The following is a 22,406-nucleotide window of genomic DNA, read 5'->3' on the forward strand; positions in this document are numbered from 1 at the left end:
TGGATTTTCTTTCTTCCAAGGGTCCTTTTGCAAAAGATTGTTTTGCACGAGTAAAGACATCATCCAACCTTCTTGTGAAGCTGGACGTGCGTGCGAAGTAGAGGGCTTGTAGATCCAGGCCTCGCAGAGCTACCTTCAGGGATCTAGATCCAGATCCAGATTCAAATTACCTCGACCAACTTCCGCTACGGGCTTAAGGTAATTTTATATAAAAGTTAAATTTAATATTTATAATTGTTATAAATAAAATAAAAAAATTTAAAACTGATTTTTCATGCCTGGCGTTCGATTTTATCGGACAACTCGGGAAATTTTTCCTTCAACTCGTTCGTGAGTTCTATGCCTTCCTAAAAATTAGAACGGGAGGGCTTGTGTCTGAAGTCCGAGGAGTAAGAGTTAGGGTTTCAGAAGAAAGTTTGAGTGAGTTGCTTCATCTCCCCTGCGAAGGTGCAACTCCAGAAAAGCCGGAAAACAAGTTGAGAGCTCTACAGTTGATCCTTGAGAACGATGATTTTGACTTTTCCGAAAAAGTGATAGCGAGCTCTCTATCAGCTGAGATGAGATTGTTGCACAACTTCATAGGTAAGATTTTGTTTCCGAAAAGTGGGAGATTTGATCTCATATCTGAGCGAGATTTGGTTATTATGAAGCACGTTATTCAGGGCATTCCCCTGAACCTCCCAACTATGATGATCAGGCAGATGAGAAAGGCTATATGCAATCGAGAGTCTCCCTGCCCTATGGTATGATACTCATCCTGGTCTTCCGACAGCATGACATATCAATGGAGGGAGAGATCTCCAGGCATCTATTATTTACTGACACTTACATTGCACGGTCCCTAGTTCACATGGGTTATGAGAAAGTGAACGGGCAGTGGGTGCGTGGAGGAGCAGGGATACATGCACCAGAGGATGGAGACCCCATCCCTGAGGATGAGGTTCCTGAGGATCAGCCTACGACAACTTTGGAGGCTGGCCCATCGTCATCCGTACCCACAGGGTGCATAGAGGATTTTTGGAGTAGGATGACTGAACTTGTGTCAGCTCAGGTGAGGACTCTCTCTGATGGATTGACGAGCAGGATAGACATTATGACTGCTGAGCTTAGCGACCTCAGAGAGGAGGTGGGAGCATTATGGAGAGAGAGAGAGGCTCATGGTCCATCTGTGCCCCGAGCAGCTGAGTCGGAGGTTTCGGCACAGAGTCATCCAGCTCAGCGAGGTCCACGCCAGACTCAGTTCCATCAAGCTCGACCTCCCCTCGCCACTTATGCTAGGAGGATGAGGACTAGATCACAGCCATTAGATACCCCCTAGGCTGATGTTAGCATTATGATTAGTGCCTATGATTTATCTAGTTCTCATATGTATTTTGTGTTGTTCATGTACTTTGCACTTTGATTGAAGAACATTGTATTTTTGGCGTTAATGTACTACAATGTTCCATATTGATCAGTAAAACTTGACTGTTTATTATTTACTGCGTCTACTTATCTATTGCCATGCACCTATTTGATGATAACAAAAAGGGGGAGAAGCAAGGAAAGAAAGAAGTTGCAATAAGTTGACAAATAAAGTTGAAAAATATAATAGGAGATAATATACACTTAAGGGGGAGCAATATGTAACAATGAAAATGTTAAAGTCTAAACTTTCAATCAAATTTCAGAATTTGGCACATACCTCTCATACCTCGATACATAATCTGAAACTCTTGCTTTATCTCAAATTTTTGAAGTTTCATCTTTAACCAAATATAAAAGAAAGGGGGAGAAAATCAAAAGTTTAAATTGGCAATATTTGGATGAAAAAGGGGGAGACTTCACTCTCAAATTTGAAAAACTGAAAATCAGCAACTTGAACTCTTCTAAAACTAATTTTAAGATAAGTATCAATCTGCTCATACTCAATATTTTGTAATCATCAAAAAGGGGGAGATTGAGGATGATAGTGTTATTTTGATGATTAACACAACCATTGAGAAAATATCTAATCAAATACTACAAGTTAATTTGATACATCATTACTGAGTTCGACACTCTCGGTACATTAAAAGAATGAGATCAAGATGTATTTCAATGATTAATAATGAGATAAAATTTGCGATAGAAAAGAGATAGTGAATTCTAAATTCTAATTCGGCAAAGTTTCAAGTGAAACGTACTCTTAAGGGGACAATAGTAATTTTCATTGTTAAGAGTATGTAGCAATACCATGGCATACATTCAAAATTGCTTGAAGTATATTCCATTGATTATACGGATGAATCTAACCTTAAGTTGCAGCAAAGTGTGGAATGAGTCGACCCCAAGATTGATGGAGTCGACCCCGGCACATCATGGAACCATCAGGCACACTTCTGTAAAAATGGCACGGATGAACAGTAGTTGAGTCGACCCCATCTTCAAGGCTCAAGAAAACTGGATCTCTGGAATCCTTGAGAGGGTCGACCCCAATGTAACTTGAGTCGACCCCACCTTGAGTCGACCCCAACTGAACATGAATCGACCCCAAGGTTGTGTCATTCAAAACTGGGTCTCTGGAATCCCTGAGAGGATCGACCCCAATGGAACTTGAGTCGACCCCACTGTACCTTGAGTCGACCCAAAAAGAATTGAGTCGACTCCAGTAAAAAACGGTTGAAATATAAGGTTCTATGCTTCCTGAGAGGGCCGACCCCAATGTAGCATGAGTCGACCCCAGTGAAAGTTGGGTCGACCCTAGTAAAAGTTGAGTCGACCCCAAGTCGGATGAACAATGGTTTGAGTCGATCCCAGAAAAGTTTGGGTCGACCCCAACACGGGCAGAAGTATAACGGCTAGTTTTGCAGAAGTACTTTTTGTCCTTCCAACAGTAAGTAACGGCTAGTTTTTGAAATCTAACCAATGGGGGGTGTCCAATGGATGAGGAAAACTATTTAAAGTGACACTATTCATCAGAGAAAACATCCTTTTGCAAAATATCAAAGCTTACACAAGAAAGATAAGAGCCCTAATATTCTTCATCCAAGTGCTTCACTCAAAGAGTCAAAAGAAAGTGGTAGAGCAGATTCTAAGGAACATTAAGAGCTCCATCAATCCTTGAAGAGTGAAGCAATCTTGACAAAGAAGAGAGAAGTCTCATCAAGCGACAACTATATTCTAAACTCTTCTTTGTAGCTTATAATTGTTATATTTGCTCATCTAGGAGTTTCAACTTTCTTCTTCTTTTTAATCACCTTGTAAAGGTTTGTTGGTGAGCCCGTAAAACCAACGATGTAGGTTTGTTGGTAAACCCGTAAAATTAATTGTGAAGGTTCGTTGGTGATCCCGTAAAACCAACATAGGTTTTTGGTAATCCCAGAAAACCAAAGTGTAAAGGTTTTTGGATTGTGAGCCCGGAAAATAATCCAACTGTAATCCGCAGGATTATAGTGAATTTCCAAGGGGTCGCTTGGGGAGTGGACGTAGGTGCTTAGGAGAGCACCGAACCACTATACTTCTTGTGTATTTGCATTGTGTATTGTTTTAACTTCACTCACTCATCAATTGACTCAATTAAGATAGTAAAAATTTAGAGAAACCAATTCACCCCCGCTCTTGGCTTGTCACCTTGGGCAACAAGCCATCTCATGCCCATACAAATAAAGAATAATTTTAGAGATCAATCACTCCTTGATTCATCCTTCCAAAATCTGCAACACTCCTTACTTAATTCTATCACATCCCTTACTTAAAAGAGATTAGAGAGAATCCAAAGGCACTCCTCATGCCATATGGCAATCCGCGTGAAAGTGAAGGAGAGCTATCAGCCCTCCATGTGGCGTGGACCAAATAAGTAAGGAGGGGCGGACGCCCCTCCTTTCTTCATGCGTGTGAGAAGGAGGAGGGGCGGACGTCCCTCCTTTCTTCATGCGTGTGAGAAGGAGGAGGGGCGGACGCCCCTCCTTCTTTCCTCCTTTGCTTCACACGCATGAAGGAAGGGATAGACCTTCCATGCATTAGCCTCCTAATCCAATTAGAAATTACATGATCCCACCTTATTAATTGAATTCTAATCTAATTAGAACCCAATGTGTCCTTCAAATTGATCATATGAGTCCTAATACAATTAGGATTCAAATTGGACTAAGTTCCTTATCTAATAAGGAGTTCTAATTAATTAGGCCTTCCCATCTTTATCCAATAAGGTTGAGCCTAATTTAGTAAGGTCCAATTGAATCAATTAAGTTGCAATCCAATTACAAATTCTTCTTCTTTAACTTACTAACTCTTAGCGGGTTAAACCAATTGTCAATCAAATTGACAATCAATTTTAATTTCGATTTTAAATCGTAATCCAACATTCGGAACGACCAAAACCTCTACTATGTGTGACCCCATAGGTTCTATTTTGTCTGGTAGTGAGATATATTGTGATCTCCATCTCAATATCATTGAAACTTCTTTCAATGGGTTGAAACGATTTCAACTCTACTCTTAGGGTTCACTGATCACCAAGTGAATGCCTTCGAGTCTCACAATCCACTAGTGACACCTAGCAGCATATAGTGACAACCCAGCAGAATGGAAAGGATGAACCTCTAGGTGCAGTTAGCGTATGATATAGCACCTCTATCATGGATACCGACATGACGGAGGTTATGGATAACTCGTCAAACTCCATTGTCTGTCTTATGTCAGATTTATTTGACTCAAGTTTGAGATTGAAAAACTCTTTTTCTAGAACTGCCCTAGCCAAGGTCTTTCGAACTTAGTCTCATAAATCACATAGGATCACTCCTAGTCTATCAAGATCGATAGATCCCTTCTAGATGCAATCCTAATCCGACAGTAAAACTATTGTAGCCAATCTGCACCACAAGAACCCTTAAGGCCCATGTTTATGTGCTCGTCAAACTACAGCAACCTCACCGTGATTAGCTGAGGCATTGCAGGTCTAAGTACTAGCCATACAACTGCAGCATCAAGTAAGTTACTGACGAGTGGATAGACATCCAAGTGACTTCTTGCTTTAATCATGCTCAGTACCCTTGTTCTCTAACAAGCACTTGCACAATCACCCCAGTGTTGCCACACTGTGGACTTAAGACTCGTCCATCAAGAAAAGTGATCTGTGCACTAATCTTATCGAATCGATCACCATCCTTCGTGATGATCCATCGATCAGGAGCTATTCAGGAATTAACTATTAATTACACATGCCTTAAATTCTCAACTTTTGAGAATATGTGTTATCATTTATTAATCCCTAGGACAATTCATGGACACATAATAATATGAATGAAGAAAATGCCTGATTTTATTAATTAATAAAAGATCAAATACAAAGTTAATACCTTCAGAATAATTACAATGCGTCTGCCAAATTGGCTTCTAGGGCATACTCCTAATACTCCGCCCCTCCAAAAAAGCCTCCTGCTCCGGGCTAATAAGCCTAGGAAGAACATCCCTCAACCTGACGGCGAGGATCCTCGCTATAGCCTTGTACAAGATCGTACAAAGGCTAATCGGATGAAAATGACTCGGATCCATGGCGTCCTGTCATTTCGGTATCAAAGTGATAAAAGTTCTCTGTCAATCTACTGTCATCACTGCTGTACTAAAAAACTGTTGTATAGCCACCGTCACATCTCATCCTACTATCATCCTATATCTTTAAAAAAACAAGGGTGGGAAGCCATCCGGCCCTGGATCCTTGTCCCCCTCAATGGACCTCACCGCCTCTCTGATCTCCCTCTCCGAAATTGGTCTGATCAATACTGCTGTCTCCTCCTCTGACACCCCAACCAAAAGCAAAGGTATATCTGCTAGGCTCCCACCCGTAGGCTGCTCTGTCCACATGGCCCTGAATAAGCTCTCCATAATCCTTTGAATTATCTCCGGATCCTCCGACAGCTGCCCCTCCTCATCCCGGATAACTCTGATTCTACTCTGGTGCCTCCTGATAGCTGTCGCCTGGTGGAAAACTCTAGTATTTCTATCTCTCTCCACAATCCACTGTACCCTCAATTTTTGTCTCTAAAATGTCTCCTGTTGTCTAAGGAGGCCGTCATGCAATGCCAATAGTGATCTGAGCTCCCCCATCTCCTCATCCGCTAGACCCCCCCCCCCCCCCTCTGGTCCTCCTAAGCCTGTAACCTGGCAATGGCCTCCTCTGACTCCTCAATCCTCTTGAAAATGTCTCCCACCTCCTCACGATTCCACCTCCTCAGTCGTCTCCTCGTCAACTCCAATCTACGAGACACCCGATACATAGCATTTCCTCTAACTGGTGCACTCCATACGTCCCTCACCATCTCCCATGATCTTGGATAATAAAGCCATATTTTCTCAAATCTAAAGGAGGAATGAACTGAAATATAAGTGTCTGTACTCACTAGTAACGGACTATGATCCGATGCAATCCTAGGCAAGTGTCTCACATGATGATCCGGGAAGCACTGAACCCACCCAGCGGTCGCGCAGGCTCTATCAAGTCGCTCCCATACTCTAGCCTAGCCCTGCTGATTGTTGCACCATGTAAACCTAGAGCCCGAGAACCCCAGGTCTATCAAGCAACTCGATGTCAGAAAGTCTTGGAACTCCTTAACCTTCCTCTTATATGAAAAAGGCCTCCCCCCATCTTCTTCTGAGGATCAACAATACAGTTAAAGTCACCATCCACCATCATAGGGTACCCCTGACTAATCAACTGAGATGCCTCCTCCCACAATATCCATCTCTTCCTGAAGTCAGTACTGGCATACACCGCAGCGAGGACCCATGAAACTCTACTACCCTCCGAGATCACTATAACCACCTTCCTGGGTGCATACATGGAAGACGTCCAACCTGCAAGAACCCTACAGCCAAGTGACAATGATGCCGCCCGACAACCCCTGAGACTCCACTGCATAAAATCCCCACGACCGAGGTACCACTCTCCTAGCCTTCTGTAGGCTCCTTCCCGATACCGGATCTCAAACAATACACATATATCCGGACTATGCTGCTGCACAATCCTGCGAAAAGCTGGGGCAAAGGAAGGCTTCCCCGTGCCACAGCAGTTCCATAAGATAACCTTCATTGGTCACCCAAGGATACATCACAACCCCCTGCCCCGGGGTTGCAATCATGAAACACCACCTCTTCTATAGCCCCTCCACTCTCCAAGCCTGCAGGAATCACTCCCTTTGCTGCTGCCATCATCTGAATCAATATGCGATGGTGATCCCCTCCACTGCTGGGTTGTGCCAAATGGCACGCTAAGTCTCCAATGTCTTTAGCTACTGCCGTAGGGCCCTCTGTCATCCCCCCTCTTGGCTCTATCCTGATACCACCAACGTTCCTGATGAAGCTTGATTCACCCGCTGCCTGCTTCCCAGCTCAATGACCAACCCAGAGACACTATTCTCCTGTGCCATTTGGCACAGTAACCCCTGCGATGGAACTATGGGGGTGCCGGCTGGGTTCAGCACCTCGCTGTTGGCACCGGGCTCCCTAGCCCCCATCCGTTCCAGCCTTCCCTCCTTATCGGACACCCTGAGCGGGGCCATCATCCCTAGTTCCGAGAGGTTCGCCGCCGCCGAGCAAGCTCTTGTCAGCTTCCTCACTGGGGCCTCCGCCACTCGGCCTCGAACGTGATCACCGCCACCCCTGGCCTCACGCTCCGCCCGTGGAAGTCGATGATGAGCCACCGTGAGGGGAGGAGGGGAGCTCCTGCTTCTTCGGTGGGTGTCTAGCTCTGGCTGCCCCTTCACCGCTGGCTGGGGTCAGGTCCCCCCGACGAAGTGAGTCGACCCCTTCTTAGCCTTGCCCCCAGTCCCAAACGCCCTACATGGGCTTCTGGATCGCTTCCTCGGGCTCGGATCCGATCCACCAAGTCGCTGCACCACTATGGGCTCTGGCCTATTATCAGCCCGGCCCAGTCCACCATCTAGCCCGTATACACCCCGGCCCGCATCCCGGTCCACACTCGGATTGAGTCGACCCGGGTCTAGCCTGAAGCTTGAGTCAACTCCATCTCCAGCTACCTGGCCAAGTTGACTCGGTCCGGCCATTTCCTTGCCCTCCCCGGCAGTCAAGACATCCTTCTTCGGCGTCCTACGCCGGGCAACCTTCAACGGCTTCTGCCACGCTTCAAGGTCAATCGGGGAGACAGTGGCACATGACCCATCCCCCGTTGCATCCTTGCCAGATCGGGGGTATGGGCGTCGAGCTCAGCCTAGATCTGGACTCAGTCGTCTCCTTCCTCCACGACATCTTCTTGGTCGCCTGTTGGTGCCAAATACGGTTTGTAACCAGCCACGGACCAAACGCCGATAGTTCCTCCGAGGCGGCGCCTACCCCATCCTTCTGCACACCGGCCTCCGGGAGATCTGCCCCAGCAGCTTTCGTCTCCTTCCCCCGGACCGTTGTCGTCTCTGCCGTACCACCCGCTGAAGAAGGGCAACCACATTCTGTCGTCAAATGCCCAATCCGCCCACACTTGGAGCAGAGAGCAGGCAAGTTTTCGTAGATGAACCCCTGCCAAAAGGTCTCCTCGACCCCCCCAGATCTCCCCCTGACCAGAGTGCCCGGCTTGAGAGGTCCAGAGCAATCCAACTCTAGCTTCACCCTGGCGAAGCCATACCGCCGCCCCTGCTCCGTGAATCCATCCATGACCAAGGGATTACCAACACTAGCCGCTATTCTGAGGATGGTCTCCTTCTTCCAGTAATCCAAGGGCAGTTGTGGCAAGCGAAGCCAGTCGACCACCCGACCAATACCTCCTTCTCCGGGCACAAAATTAAGCCGCCACCGCTCCATTGCAAGAAACTGTCCGGCCACCGTCCATGGACCGTTCATCAGTGCAGCCTTGCGATCTTCCTCCTTGGCAAATCGGACGGCAATGAAGCCATCCATTAGCAAGAAGTACTCCACGTTATAGTCCAGACGTCCCACCCGCTTGATCTCTTTGGCCACCCATTCAACCGGAACATGCCTCCCCAAGCTCCTCACGATGACCGTGGTGCTCCACCATTCCGCTCGGGTCCTCTCCAGCTCTTCCTCTGGAACATCCACCACCTCAGAAGCCCTGTTCCGCAGCATCTCCAACACCCGAGAAAGCATCCGGTGGCTCGTCCACGCCGGCTGCCGAGGAGCTCCTTTCGCTACCTCTGCCCAAGTTCGACCCTTTGCTGCACCCCCGAGATCCCGAGCTGCCCGTCCACCAGCCTTCCCCGTCTATGACCGAGACAGACCCCCTCACCAGCCTCCATGATTTCCACCCCTGTACTATTCGATGGAACTCCCCACTGACCCTCCACGGGTGCATGAAAATTGATGCACCCGCTCTACCCGCCCAAAAAAAAGTCCCGACCCGCGCCATTTACCTCCACCGAGCTCGAACCGAAGTGACATCCTAGCAGCGAGAAGACACGTCAGGAAACCCACGCGGGTCTCATATGAACTTTCCAAATTCCCTGCGATCCAAGCTACAGCAAATCCCATCAAGTTTCCAGCAGAACTTTTTTATTGAACGAACCTCCCCTCCCCTCCCTTATTTCCATCTCTCTCTCCGTCTCTCACACACGCACGCGCAAATATCTCATCGGCACACAGGTTTGCTGATACCAGTTTCTTGGATTTGTTTTATATTTTGTTTAAATTTCTTTGTTTGGTTTTTTGTAAAAAAAGTAAACTGTGGGTTTTGTTCTTTGTTCTCTGCGGCAATTTTCATGCAATTTCCATGCAATCCCCATGCAATCCCCATCTCTTTCTTTATTATTGTGATGATGATTGATGGACCCGTGAATCCTGATTTCCTTTCTCCTTCCCGGGCTCATTCGGCGTACTTCGTTATGGCCTTACGGCTGCTCCTCTTTAGATTTTTGCTTTCTTTGTACCTGTTACTAACGTTAATCGCCTTCCTCTTTGATTGTAAAACTGGTTCTTGGGTACTACTGCTCTCCTTTTTACGATTCCATATGTCGATGAGATAAAGAGAGAAAAGAGATAAAGGGGGAAAAGAATGGTTATTTTATAAAATAAAACTCATCTTAGTAGGTATCCTACAAGCACCTACACTTCCCCATTTTATCTGCATGCTTGTTTAATCTTGTGGATGATACCCTTTTCAATCTTTCATTTATGAATAATTAATTCTAAATATTGAAAAATATTACTCTTAAGGACTTCAGATCCTTAATTTTTCCTCTATCTTTATCTCCATTTTTAATTTTTTTAGTACTATATTTTATGCATTCCATCTTAATCCTATTTAATCTGAAATTATTAGATTTCGATATACAACTCTAACCTCAATTTCATCAACTAAAACTATACAATATGTTTTATAATTTTTTTCTTTCATCTTGGTAGGTATCCTACGATCACCTGCACTTCTCCATTTTATCTGTATGCCTTTTAATCTCGTGGATAATTTTCTCTTCCATCTTCCATTTTTATTGATCCTAAATATTGAAAAATATTATTCTTAAGAACTTCATGATCCTTAATTTTCACTCCGTCTTTATCTCCGTTTCTAATTTCTTTTAGTACTATATTTTTTGCATTCCATCTTAATCCTACTTAATCCAAAATTGTTATGTTTCGATATACCTCTTCATAATTTCAACTTATAATCAACTCTAACCTCAATTTCATCCACTAAAACTATATGATATGTTTTACAATTTTTTTCTTTCATCTTGGTAGGTATCCTACGATCACCTGCACTTCTCCATTTTATCTGCATGCTTTTTTAATCTCGTGGATAATATTCTCTTCAATCTTCTATTTCTTATAAATAATTGGTCCTAAATATTAAAAAATATTACTCTTAAGAACTTCACGATCCTTAATTTTCACTCTACCTTTATCTCCATTTCTAACTTTTTTAGTACTATATTTCATGCATGCCATCTTAATTTTACTTAATTTGAAGTTGTTAGGTTTTGATATACCACTCCATAATTTCAACTTATGATCAACTCTAACCTCAATTTCATCAGCTAAAACTATATCATCTACAAATAATATGCATCAAATATCGAAGCTCATCTATACTTAATAGAAAAAAAATAATGCTATTATGATTATGATATGTGGTTTAAAAATAATAATCCTTAGTTAGAACTGAATAGTGGTGCGCCATCTAGCCCGGATTGCTTCAGACCATTGCCCTCTTCTGATCTCTACAGCTGACCAGTTGCACCATCGCCTGCCATTTCGGTTTGAGAGATTATGGTTGGAGTACCCCCACTCCTAGGAGGTGGTACGGCAGGCTTGGGTCATGCCGATCCGGGGTGATGCCATGCAGCAGATTTTCCGTAGGTTGGAGCTCACCAGGCGCAGACTATGTAGATGGAACTAGAAGATAGTGGGGGGCATTTTTAGGAGATTGGAGGAGATGGAGGCCTCTATTTCGAAGTTACAGGGGAGGGAGGACAGTTTGGGTGGTTTATCGGATGACGATATGGGCTCTCTTCGGCAGAGGCTTGCGGAGCATCACTCTCTTTTGAGATAGCAGAAGGTGTTTTGAAGGCAGAATTCCGGGGTCCAATGGCTGCAGGAGAGGGATAGGAACACTCGTTTCTTCCACAGGTATACTATTATCAGGCGGCAGAGAAGCATGATCAGATCACTGCAGGATGATATGGGGTCTCGGGTGGAGGAGAACTCGATCCGACGCCTCTTGTTTGACTTTTTCCAAGCGAGATGGTCCGAGGAGGAGGAGTTGGACAGCGGAGTTGCTTTCTCGTGCCTGGACAAAGTGGTGGGGTCGCCGAAGAATGTTGTGCTGGTTGGGGAGATGTCGGAGGTAGAGATCAGGAGGGTCGATTGGGCCCTGTGGGAGGACAAAGCCCCCGGGCTTGATGGGTTCTCTCTTTTTTTTCTTCAGGAGATATTGAGGCATTATTGGGAGAGCAGTGGTGGAGGCAATCCAGCTATTCTTCAGCTTGGCAGTTATGGCAGATCACTGGAAGGCCACCTTTGTCACCCTGATCTCGAAGCGATGTGATGCGAGCCCAGCCATTATAGACCCATTAGCCTTTGCACCAACCTTTACAAGGTGGTGGCAAAGATTTTGGTGGGTAGGATGTAGCCTCTCCTTCTCCGTCTTGTTTGCCCGGAGCAGGGGGCGTTTGTTGGTGGTCGGAGCATTTCCGACAACGTCATGATAGCCCAGAAGATTATGTGGAATATGCAGTGAGCTCCGTGGTAGCGGTGTTACATGGCAGTGAAGCTCGATATGGAGAGAGCCTACGACAGAGTCCGATGGTCCTTCTTGCGCAAAGCATTGGCGAGCTTTGGCTTCCACGAGACCTGGATATCCTGGGTCATGGGGTGTGTGCAGGGGCCGTCCTTCTCCATTTTGGTAAATGACGTGCCATCTCCCTTCTTCCGGACGTCCGTCGAGCTGTGCCAGGGTTATCCCTTATCCCCATACCTTTTTATTATCCGCGTTGATGCCTTGTCTCGTGCTCTGCGACAGGCGTGTGGGGAGTAGACGCTAGAGGCCTATGTTCCGGCACCCGATGACCCACCGATTACTCATCTCCTTTTTGCAGATGATTGCTTTCTTCTGGCCAGGGTCAAGCCCAGAGACGCCATTATTCTCCGGGGGGTTCTGGAGGATTACCGTCGGGCTTCGGGTCAGAGGGTGAATCTCCTGAAATCAACAATTGTCTTTAGCCCGAAGACCGAGATGTGGGTGCGACAGGAGATCAGAGGTCTCCTTGGCATGCGGGAGCAGGTTGGACTATGGAGCTATCCGGGTGTCCTTATCACAAGGAGGAGGTTGCGGATCTCGAACTGTCAGGATGTGGTGCATCGGGTGCAGCAGAGGTTAGAGGGTTGGAGGGCGGCCTCGCTCTCCATGATCGGTAGAGTCACCGTTGTCAGGTCTGTTATCTATTCTATGCTTGTCTACCTGATGTCGAACACCGCTATTCTCAAGATGGTGTTGACAAGGATCGAGAGGTTGGCTCGGAATTTTATTTGGGGATCGCAGGGTGGTAGACGGGGGGTGCATCTGGTGGATTGGGCATCAGTTTGCCAACCGACTAGGGCATGGGAGATGGGTATCCAATCTTTGCTGACCAAGAGGGGGGCATTGATCATCCGACATGTTGCCAGAGTTCTCTTGGAGCCTTAGGCCCTGTTTGGGAGAGCTTTTGGAGGGCCAAAAAGCACTTTCTGGCCTCCAAAAGTACTTTTAGATAAAAAAATGATATTTAGTAAAATTTTCGGAAAGCTGTTTCAGCTTTTGGGAAAAGCTGAAAACAACTTTTGGGGAGAAGCTCCAATTTGGAGCTTTTCGAAAATGCTGTTTTCAGATTTGTCGGGAAGCTGTTTTTTGGACCAAAATACCTCCATTTAAATCACACTTTTTTCCCCCAAAATTCTCATCTCGCCTCTTCCTCTCTCACCCATCCTCTCCCTCCCCCTCTCTATCTTCTTCTTCCTCTCAACGCCGCCGCCTCTATTCCTTCTTCTTCTTCTTCTTTTTTCTTTTTTTTTTGTTTTGGGAGCTCGTGGCTGCCCACGGTGGCAGCCACCACGCCGGCCACCACCCATGGCCGGCGACCCCTCTATATTTCAATGAAATAAAATAATAAATAAATAAAATAAAATAAATAAAAAGGAAAATAATGAGTGAGTGGCAAATAATCTGATCTAAATAAATAAATAAATAAAAATATTAGTAATTAGTTAACCAATTTTATCACCTTGCTAGAAAATTTGTTAGAGAGATAAATGATCATTAGAAGGATAAAAAATTAATTTACACTAATAATTATAATATTTTATATATTTATTATTGTATTATACTATAAATATAATATTATATTACATTATATCATAATATATTGATATGTTATGTTAAATAATTTAATATTATATTAAATTATTATTCTATAATACATAATGTTATAATACTATATTATAATAATATTATATTACATTACATTAATATTATACTATATCATATATTTATGTATTAATATATATTATATTTTATTATGCTCTGTTGTATAATACTGGTAATGTCCTTTATGATCATTTTGTCACACAAAAGTACTTTCTCAGTTTCTTTACCAAACACATGTTAAAGTGCCACAGCACTTTAAAAATATAGTTACCAAACAGCAAACAGCTTTTTATAAACGCTCTGCTTCAGACATCTCTACTTCCAACAGCTCTACTTTCAAAAGTTCTACTACTAACAGCTCCCCCAAATAGAGCCTTAGTCTCTTTAGAGTCAAATGATCTTCGCCCAGCATTGCCCCTTTGGGAGCGGTGGGACCCCGTCTGGGGGTCGGAGGGCTTCACCTATGTGGCACGAGATCAGCAGGTTTGTGCATGTGGTCCTCTCGAAATGCAGATAGTTGATTGGTGATGGCCAGAGGGTGAACTTGGTGGAGGATGTTTGGGTGGATGAGCTCCTGTTGCGGTGATGGCCTACCCTAGTCAGTGCTGAGGCTGAGGATGGACTACGGGTATGTGATCTACTCCTTCCCAGAGGTGGGGGTGGGATACCCACCAGATAGATCAGTTATTCGGGGAGCCACTTGCGTGGCGGATTCGGTCGCTACCAGTTTCGAGGCACCCTTGCCCTGATGTTCGGGTATAGAGCTCTTCCTGCAAGTCTGGAGTCAATGTAACCGATGTTTGCTATGTTGTCCAGGATGGAGAGCAAGTGGGGGTGGACTTTGGCTAGATTTGGCATTTTGGTCTGCATTCTAGAGTCGCCTTATTCCTCTGGAAAGTCGCTTGGGCCAGACTACTGACGAGACTCCTACAGTATGCGAGGGGCATGGGTATCCACCTCGAGTGCCCGGAGTATCATAGTGATAAGTCGCTAGATCATGCTATCTTCTAGTGCCACCGGGCAAGGAGGATCTGAAGGCGGGCGGGGTTCCTTACAATGCTCTGGTCTCATGTGGCATCCTTTCTACAGGTTCTTTGATGTTTGGCCGGGGTCTTGCAGTCTAAATCAGAGGCAGTTCGGGCAACCTATACTGCTTATCAGATCTGGCTCGCAAAGAACGCCTGGATCTTTGGGGAGAGATGCCCCCACCAGAGGCAGTAGTGGAGAGGGCACAACTGCTGGCGGTGGAGGCCCTTCAAGCGATCCGATCGAATAGACCTTTGATAACTCAGGATATCTAGGGCTCCTCACCTGCTCGTGGAGCATCTCGTTTGGTGTTTTTCACCTGGGAGCCCCCACCTCCGAATTTTCTCAAGGTCAATTTTGATGGATATGTCCTGGAGGGAGGTAGGAGGGGTGGCGTGGGCGTTGTTGTTAGGGACCCGGACTCCAGGATGATTGCTGCTGGAGGCTGCCACTTGTTTGATACCTCAGTGCCTGCGGCGAAGCTGAGAGCGGCCTGGGCTGGATTGTGCTACATTCGGCGTGCCTTGCAGGGAAAAGAGGTGTATCTGGAGGGTGACTCTGCGATGGTCATTGGGTGGGTCCAGCAGGTTTTCGAGGAGGTCGGTGATTACCATCCACTATGAGAGATATCCGAGCCATGGTTTCTGGTGGAATGGTGCTCCAGGCAAAACACGTGTTTAGAGAGGCCAACGGAGCCACCGATTGGGTGGTCTCCTTTGTTGCCAACCACTCGGAAGACCACCTCTGGGTGGATGAGGCGTAATTGCCTTGTGCACTCCGTGATGTACGGCTTTTTGATTTTTTTAGTTGTATCCATACACATTATGTATGATACTACCGTTTTTATTAAAAAAAAAACAGTTAAACCGTGATACAAGTCAATTCATATTTTTTTCTTTTTTCTAAAAAATTATCCTCTCTCAAAATTTTTAAGAGAGAATAGTTTCCCTATTTTATTTGTTTAATATGCATAAGTTGGTTGGTTTGGTTAGCTAACTAAAGATTAATCTCAATATATTGCTTTGTGTGGTCACAACTTGGATTTCTACATTATCCCCGCGCTGCTTTATTTGACGATGTCAAATCCGAAACAGGCTGGCATCTTGCACTTAAAAGGAGGAAGGTGGATGTCTGTACTTATCGATATGGGATTAGTGGGCGCACCCCTGCTTTCCATATTTCAGTGCATGATACGTTTTGAATGCTCATCCAATACTCGTCCCATGGAAGATAAGATTCAAAGCCGCATTAACGGTCATCACAGTATCACACGGTCCCGGGTCTCAGATCAAGCTGACAAAACCATCGGCCGCTGGGTCCCACCACACCGACCCGCCAGCGAGCTCGAACCGAAGTGACATCCTACCAGCGAAAGACACGTCAGGAAACCCAAGCGGGTCCCACATGAACTTTCCAAATCCTGCCATCCACGCTACAGCAAATCCCATCCAGTTTCCAGTGTTCCTGCAGAACTTTTTTATGAACGAACCTCCCCTCCCCTCCCTTATTTCCATCTCTCTCTCCGTCTCTCTCACACACGCACGCGCAAATAGAGAGGGGAAACCTCATCGGCGCACAGGTTTGCTGATACCGAGTTTCTTGCATTCGTTTTATATTTTGTTTGGATTTCTTTGTTTGGTTTTGTTCTTTGTTCTTTGTTCTCTGCGGCAATTTCCATGCAATTTCCTTGCAATCCCCATCTCTTTCTTTATTATTGTGATGATGATTGATGGACCCGTGAATCCTGATTTCCTTTCTTCTCCCCGGGCTCTTTCGGCGTACTTCGTTATGGCCTTACGGCTGCTCCTCTTTAGATTCTAGCTTTCCCCGCACCCGTTACTAACGTTAATCGCCTTCCTCTTTGATTGTAAAACTGGTTCTTGGGCACTACTGCTCTCCTTTTTACGATTCCATATGTCGATGAGATTAAGAGAGAAAAGAGATAAAGGGGGAAAAGAAAGCAAGAGATGCCTTTTGTTCTAACGTTGGCTCTTAGTATCTAACGACCATGTAGTGTCTTGTGAGCTGGCCTCTGGGCGTTGGTGTCATATCTCAAGGCCCATTATTGCCATCTTTCTTGTAAAATATCTTTTGTTGTTGAGTGCCGTTGAAGCCATCCCATATGTTTCTATATTCCGAACTCTAGTTAGGTGCCTAGTAGTTATCTGGACTCTCTTGGTTTTTGCGTAGCATTCAAGCTTCTTTTTTTTTTCTTTTTTTGTTTGGTGAAAGATGAGGGGAAGAGAACCTCACCCGCGTAGCAGCCTCCACTGAGCCCCCTTCCACGTGTGAGTACGTTACCCCAGCACCACCTCGGTATCAGCGGACCACAAGCGCTCCCGCTGGCAGCGTCCAAGCGTGGAGCATCCGGTCTCCAAATTTAATCGATGCCCGCGCGTTTCGAATCTGGACCACTTCGATGGAATACAAAGCCCGGTTCCATCCATGCTACCACCCTGGTAGCATTCACGCTTGCCTGCCATGCTATTCCTGTCTATTGACTCAGTCTTAAATTATTAGAAGTATATCACCTGAACAGTATTACATCTTTCCTCAAAGTATAACTGTATTAGTAGGTGTTAACTCTTGTATACTGTGGATCACCATGCAAAAAGTCAACAGGCAGCTCGTCTTCGTGATGCTATTTTGCTAGATAATGACTTCTTCTCCGGAGTTTCTATCATTTAAACTACGATATAGATTGGATATTAGCTATAAGTTGTCTATTCATAGCTAATACCATATTATGCCGTTTTGCCATCACTGTATGCACGCCTTGACCTTTTTGAGCAGAAGAAACAAGCGAAGGATAGCTGTGCCAGCGTTATTCTTGTGATCGACTTGTCTATATATATACATCCTTTTGTCTGAGGGTCACATGTTTTCCCCTCTCACCACCACCTTTCTGAACACTTGGTTTTAGGCTCTTTTGCATTATCCGCCCTGCTTGTGCTGCTGTAGGTTTGGCTATTTCAAATTCTGATGAGAATTTTTTTTTTTCTTTTGAGCAAAATTCTGTTGAGATTTACATGTATGGATGTTTCAGGCTTTCAGTCATAGTATTTTTTTGAAATTATTAGCTATTCTCTTAGTTTGTGATGGAGAAAAATGATTGGTTTATGAAACAGTTTATGTTTTTCTCGCTGAAAATGGAGTGGAAGAAGGATATTGCAATTCTTGGTGCAAACAACTGAGCCTTTGTGAAAAAATTGGGTTTGCTTTTAGCATGTTTCAGAGCTGAACTTATTGATTTTAGCCTCAGATTTTGGGGAAAAAGGATAGAAACTTCGAGTTAGTTAACTTGTATGATTGAGATATCCACATCTTTTATTCCACCAGTTGAAATTGATTGTTTTACCTTTTCCTTCCTCTGAAAGGATACTGCAATTCTTGGTCCAAGCAACTTACCCTTGTAAAAAATTTGGGTTCGCTTTTGCTGTGTTTCAGAGCTGAACTTGTTGATTTTACCCACAGATTTTGGGGCAAAAAAAAATAAAGAAACTTTAGTTATTTAACACTTAACAGTGAGATAAATCAAGCTGCTGTCCAAGCCTCACAGAACCTCCAGAATCACTAAGAACTATGTATCACTAGAAGTTGCAATCAAATCATTTTAGATGTATGCAAGCACGCGAACAAGACAAGATTGTCTCATATATGCAAAGCATTTTTATCATATGAACGCATCAGTACATATAGATCTGGTCATATGAGCCCTATTTATCCTCAGTATATGTATGTTTTAGTAGTTCCACTTGCTATTGCAACCACAAACCTGATATTATGCTGGAAATAATATATAATACATAAAATCTTTGCTTTCATGGTTTAATATTTTAGAATCTAGACAAATTATTTTCTCTTCCCGCCGGTTATAGAACTTTTGGATGTGTTATTTTTCTTCCCCTTTTTTGTTTTTTTTTTCTTTTTCCTTATAAAACACAATGATTTATAGGGCATCTTCACCATGCTCTCAATAACATCTAGAATTAAATATATTTCCATAATGAACACTTGTTGTACTTGTTCCTCAAAAAAAGAACACCTGATGCTCTTGTCCAATACCTTGTATAAAATCTGTCATATTTGATCGTTGATTATATTGCTCATTCCCATCTGCAAATCATTGTCACGAGCTCTTTCAGATTTGGTTGGTAATGATTATCAGCTATTTTGCATTCTTGGGTGTGCAAACTATACTCATTCTTTAATTAAACTGGTAATAGCTTGGAGATCAAAGGGAAGACCATGGGCCAATTGCTTTGCTGTGTCCAAGTGGAGCAATCCACTGTAGCAATCAGGGAAAGATTTGGGAAGTTTGATGATGTGCTCGATCCAGGCTGCCATTGCTTACCTTGGGTCCTTGGCAGTCGAGTAGCTGGCCATCTTTCACTCCGTCTGCAACAATTGGATGTGCGGTGCGAGACAAAGACAAAGGTTCGTCTCACACCATGTTAATGCTAGATATATAACTTGATTATTTTACTCTTGCATGCTGAGTACTTGATATTTTCAACTGATACAAGGCTATCTGGATCATATTTGGGAGCATTAGATATACGAGGTTCTTGTTAGCATTTGATATTTTCATTATATGCTATGCTTGATATGGCTAATTGTTAGAAGCATGCTGAAAATGATACACCTCCTCATTCGCAGGACAATGTTTTTGTCAATGTGGTTGCATCTATACAGTATCGTGCTCTGGCCGGCAAGGCAAGTGATGCATTTTATAAATTGACCAACACGAGGACTCAAATCCAAGCTTATGTGTTTGATGGTACGAAATCCAACACTAAATCATTGTGTTTCGTAAGTCCGGGATTAAGCACGGCAGAAAAATTCAATTGATTATCATTTTTATTTTTATACTTTTGGTAGCAAGGAATATGATTTTTTTTCCTCCTATTTTGCATTTATAAGCTACATAAATTTTAGTTTTCACTTTCCAGAGCCCTTCACAAGGTTCAGGTACCTAGTTAAGTATTAAACCTTTTGACACCAATACAGATCCATGACAGTGTTCCATGGTAACCTTTATACTCAAGGTTTAAATTCACTTTCTTGGGCATTTGAGATCCAAAGTGATCATCTGATGTACAAACACACGGGTGCCAGTGGAATTCTTAAAGTCTGCGCGGCATACTGGATTTGAAGACTTTAAAGGCATTGGAGAAAAGAGATTGCAGTCTTTGATGATCAGCTCTCTAACATAGAATTAGAAGCATATATCAAGAATAAAAAGTTGAGTCTAAATTATACTTACATGAAATTTTCTACTATCACAGAAAAATTTGACCAACTAAATTCTGTTCGAAGATCACAACTTGCTGGATTTTTATGATTATATAATTCTTTATCACTCTTGTGGGAATCAAAGCTGTTTTAGGGCCTGTTGAGCTATAAGATATGTGAGCTGGAAGTTGGAAAGCCTTCACTCTGTTTGTCCATGCATTAAGTATTAAACTATATTGAGAGCATTTTCGTTGCCTCCTGATGGTGGAAAATGACTAGCAGTAGAAGTGTTCTGGATTAAGCTTAAGGAGTGCGGCTTAGCAAGCATCATCAAAAGGGCTGCTTAGTTTTCTGCCAAATTATCTCTCCATTTTTTTAAAAAAAAAGTGGATAGACTTTACTGAACATAAAAACCTTCGCAATTGTAATTGTGAAGCTACTCTGCGTATCCTCTTTGTTTGATATAGATTATTGATTCAAATAAGTACCGTAAACTGGTTTTGCTAGTGCTTTTAGGAGGAAGATGCCAAATCCCAGCAATTGCCCAAGCTAAAAGAAACTATACAGATATTTTCGACTTATAGACAATACAATACAGCATGTCTTTTCTCTTATTCTTCTTCTCTCAGTTGCCAGAAGGAACTGATAATGCCTTTTTACATTCCTTAGTGATCAGAGCTAGTGTCCCAAAGCTCAACCTGGATGATGTTTTTGAGCAGAAGAATGAAATTGCAAAAGCTGTAGAAGAGGAACTTGAAAAGGCTATGTCGGCTTATGGATACGAGATTGTACAGACACTTATTGTTGATATTGAACCAGATGAACATGTGAAGCGAGCAATGAATGAAATCAATGCAGGTATACCATCTAATCTAGTGTTCTCTAATATTTGAACATTACAGAAACTATTAAAAAAATGATTATTAGATGAGCAATAAATGCAATCAAGATAGATATGCTATTTGTTCTGGTGTTCTCTTATTCTTTGAACATTACCAAAACATTTTTTTCATTAAAAAAAAAAGATCCCAGCGCCTTATGCCATTGTGATTAGGAATGTCTATTTTCCATTTTTCCTTTGCTTGTCGCATAGCCACTCCCTTTCTTTCATGCTGCTGCTATTTTACTTTAACATGACCAACATATTTTTGTTGATGGGGGCAATTTGTATGCATTCAACTAGATGCGACAAATTTCTTAAAAAACAAATCATCTCTTCATGGAAGACTTTGTAGCATGATAATCATCTTAAGATCATAAAAAATGTCTTGGCAATATTACTCCTATACCAAGGAAACTGTATTTTGACATTATTTTTCAAACATTTGTTTCTCCCTCTTGCCTCCTCTTAGCTGCAAGATTAAGGGTGGCTGCAAATGAGAAGGCAGAAGCCGAGAAGATCATACAAATCAAGCGCGCTGAGGGTGAGGCTGAATCCAAGTATCTGTCAGGTCTAGGTATTGCTCGTCAACGCCAAGCAATTGTAGATGGACTGAGGGATAGCGTGCTTGGCTTCTCAGTCAATGTGCCAGGGACCACTGCAAAAGATGTTATGGACATGGTCTTGGTCACACAGTACTTCGACACCATGAAAGAGATCGGTGCAGCCTCCAAATCTTCAGCTGTTTTCATTCCTCATGGACCTGGTGCTGTTCGTGACGTCGCAACACAGATTCGGGATGGATTGCTTCAAGCATCTGCCCACAACTGAAACTCCAAGGTCTTAGTGCATCATGTAGATAAGTTATAGAAGACTTCGGTTCTAGTTTCATTTCAAAATGTGTAAAATTTAGTTGAGACTTTTCACTGTGTTGCATGTGTGTAATACTCCAGAAGGGTGAAACTTTTGAGTGTGTTATATTGAGTAGTACTCCTGAATTCCATCATCCATGCTCAATGAAATTCTTCTCTTTTTTTTCCTTTTTTTTTAAGGTCAGTTTAATAGACTTCAAATTCTGTATTCTGCGAGCTATTATTATGCCAGATAAACAAATAAAGAGTCTCGAAGTTGGGACTTCCAATTGAATTGGGTAAGCTTAGGCTAAACATAGTAGCAACAAGAATGATAAATTTGGGAAATTCAAAATCCTCTGCAATCTAAAGAAAAATGAAGAATGTTAAATGTTCCAACATGTTAAGCGGCAACATGTGGCTAACATTCTAATAGGAAGAACAACAATATATTGCATCAAATATTTGACAAGTTACTATTATTTTTAAAAAAGTGATGAATAATTTAGTGGTTAGGGAGAACTGGTTCTTCCATGAACAGAACAAGAATCATGCAGGAATAGATGGAAGCGTGCTAACCTGTCCTACTTATGAT

At 43.4% G+C, this 22,406-nt stretch overlaps 1 protein-coding gene across 4 annotated transcripts; it reads left to right on the forward strand.

Moving 5' to 3' along the window:
• Positions 1-16,293: 16,293 nt before the first annotated feature.
• On the forward strand, positions 16,294-21,966 carry LOC103695926 (hypersensitive-induced response protein-like protein 1). Of its 4 annotated transcripts, none has more exons than XM_008777374.6 (5): positions 16,294-16,424; positions 19,072-19,282; positions 19,505-19,625; positions 20,750-20,938; positions 21,433-21,966. In XM_008777374.6, the coding sequence occupies exons 2-5, from the start codon at positions 19,094-19,096 to the stop codon at positions 21,789-21,791; spliced, it is 858 nt and encodes a 285-aa protein (XP_008775596.2). In that variant the 5' UTR covers positions 16,294-16,424; positions 19,072-19,093; the 3' UTR covers positions 21,792-21,966. The 4 variants fall into 4 exon arrangements, with proteins under 4 accessions (XP_008775596.2, XP_008775598.2, XP_008775597.2 ...); XM_008777376.6 differs by lacking the exon at positions 16,294-16,424 and adding an exon at positions 17,401-17,806; XM_008777375.6 differs by lacking the exon at positions 16,294-16,424 and adding an exon at positions 17,483-17,802.
• The last annotated feature ends 440 nt before the right edge of the window (positions 21,967-22,406 follow it).

Source organism: Phoenix dactylifera, chromosome 1, assembly GCF_051530095.1.
Source record: "Phoenix dactylifera cultivar Ajwa chromosome 1, Ajwa_hap1_PhDact_Kaust_v1.1, whole genome shotgun sequence".
NCBI classification, from domain to species: Eukaryota; Viridiplantae; Streptophyta; class Magnoliopsida; order Arecales; family Arecaceae; genus Phoenix; species Phoenix dactylifera.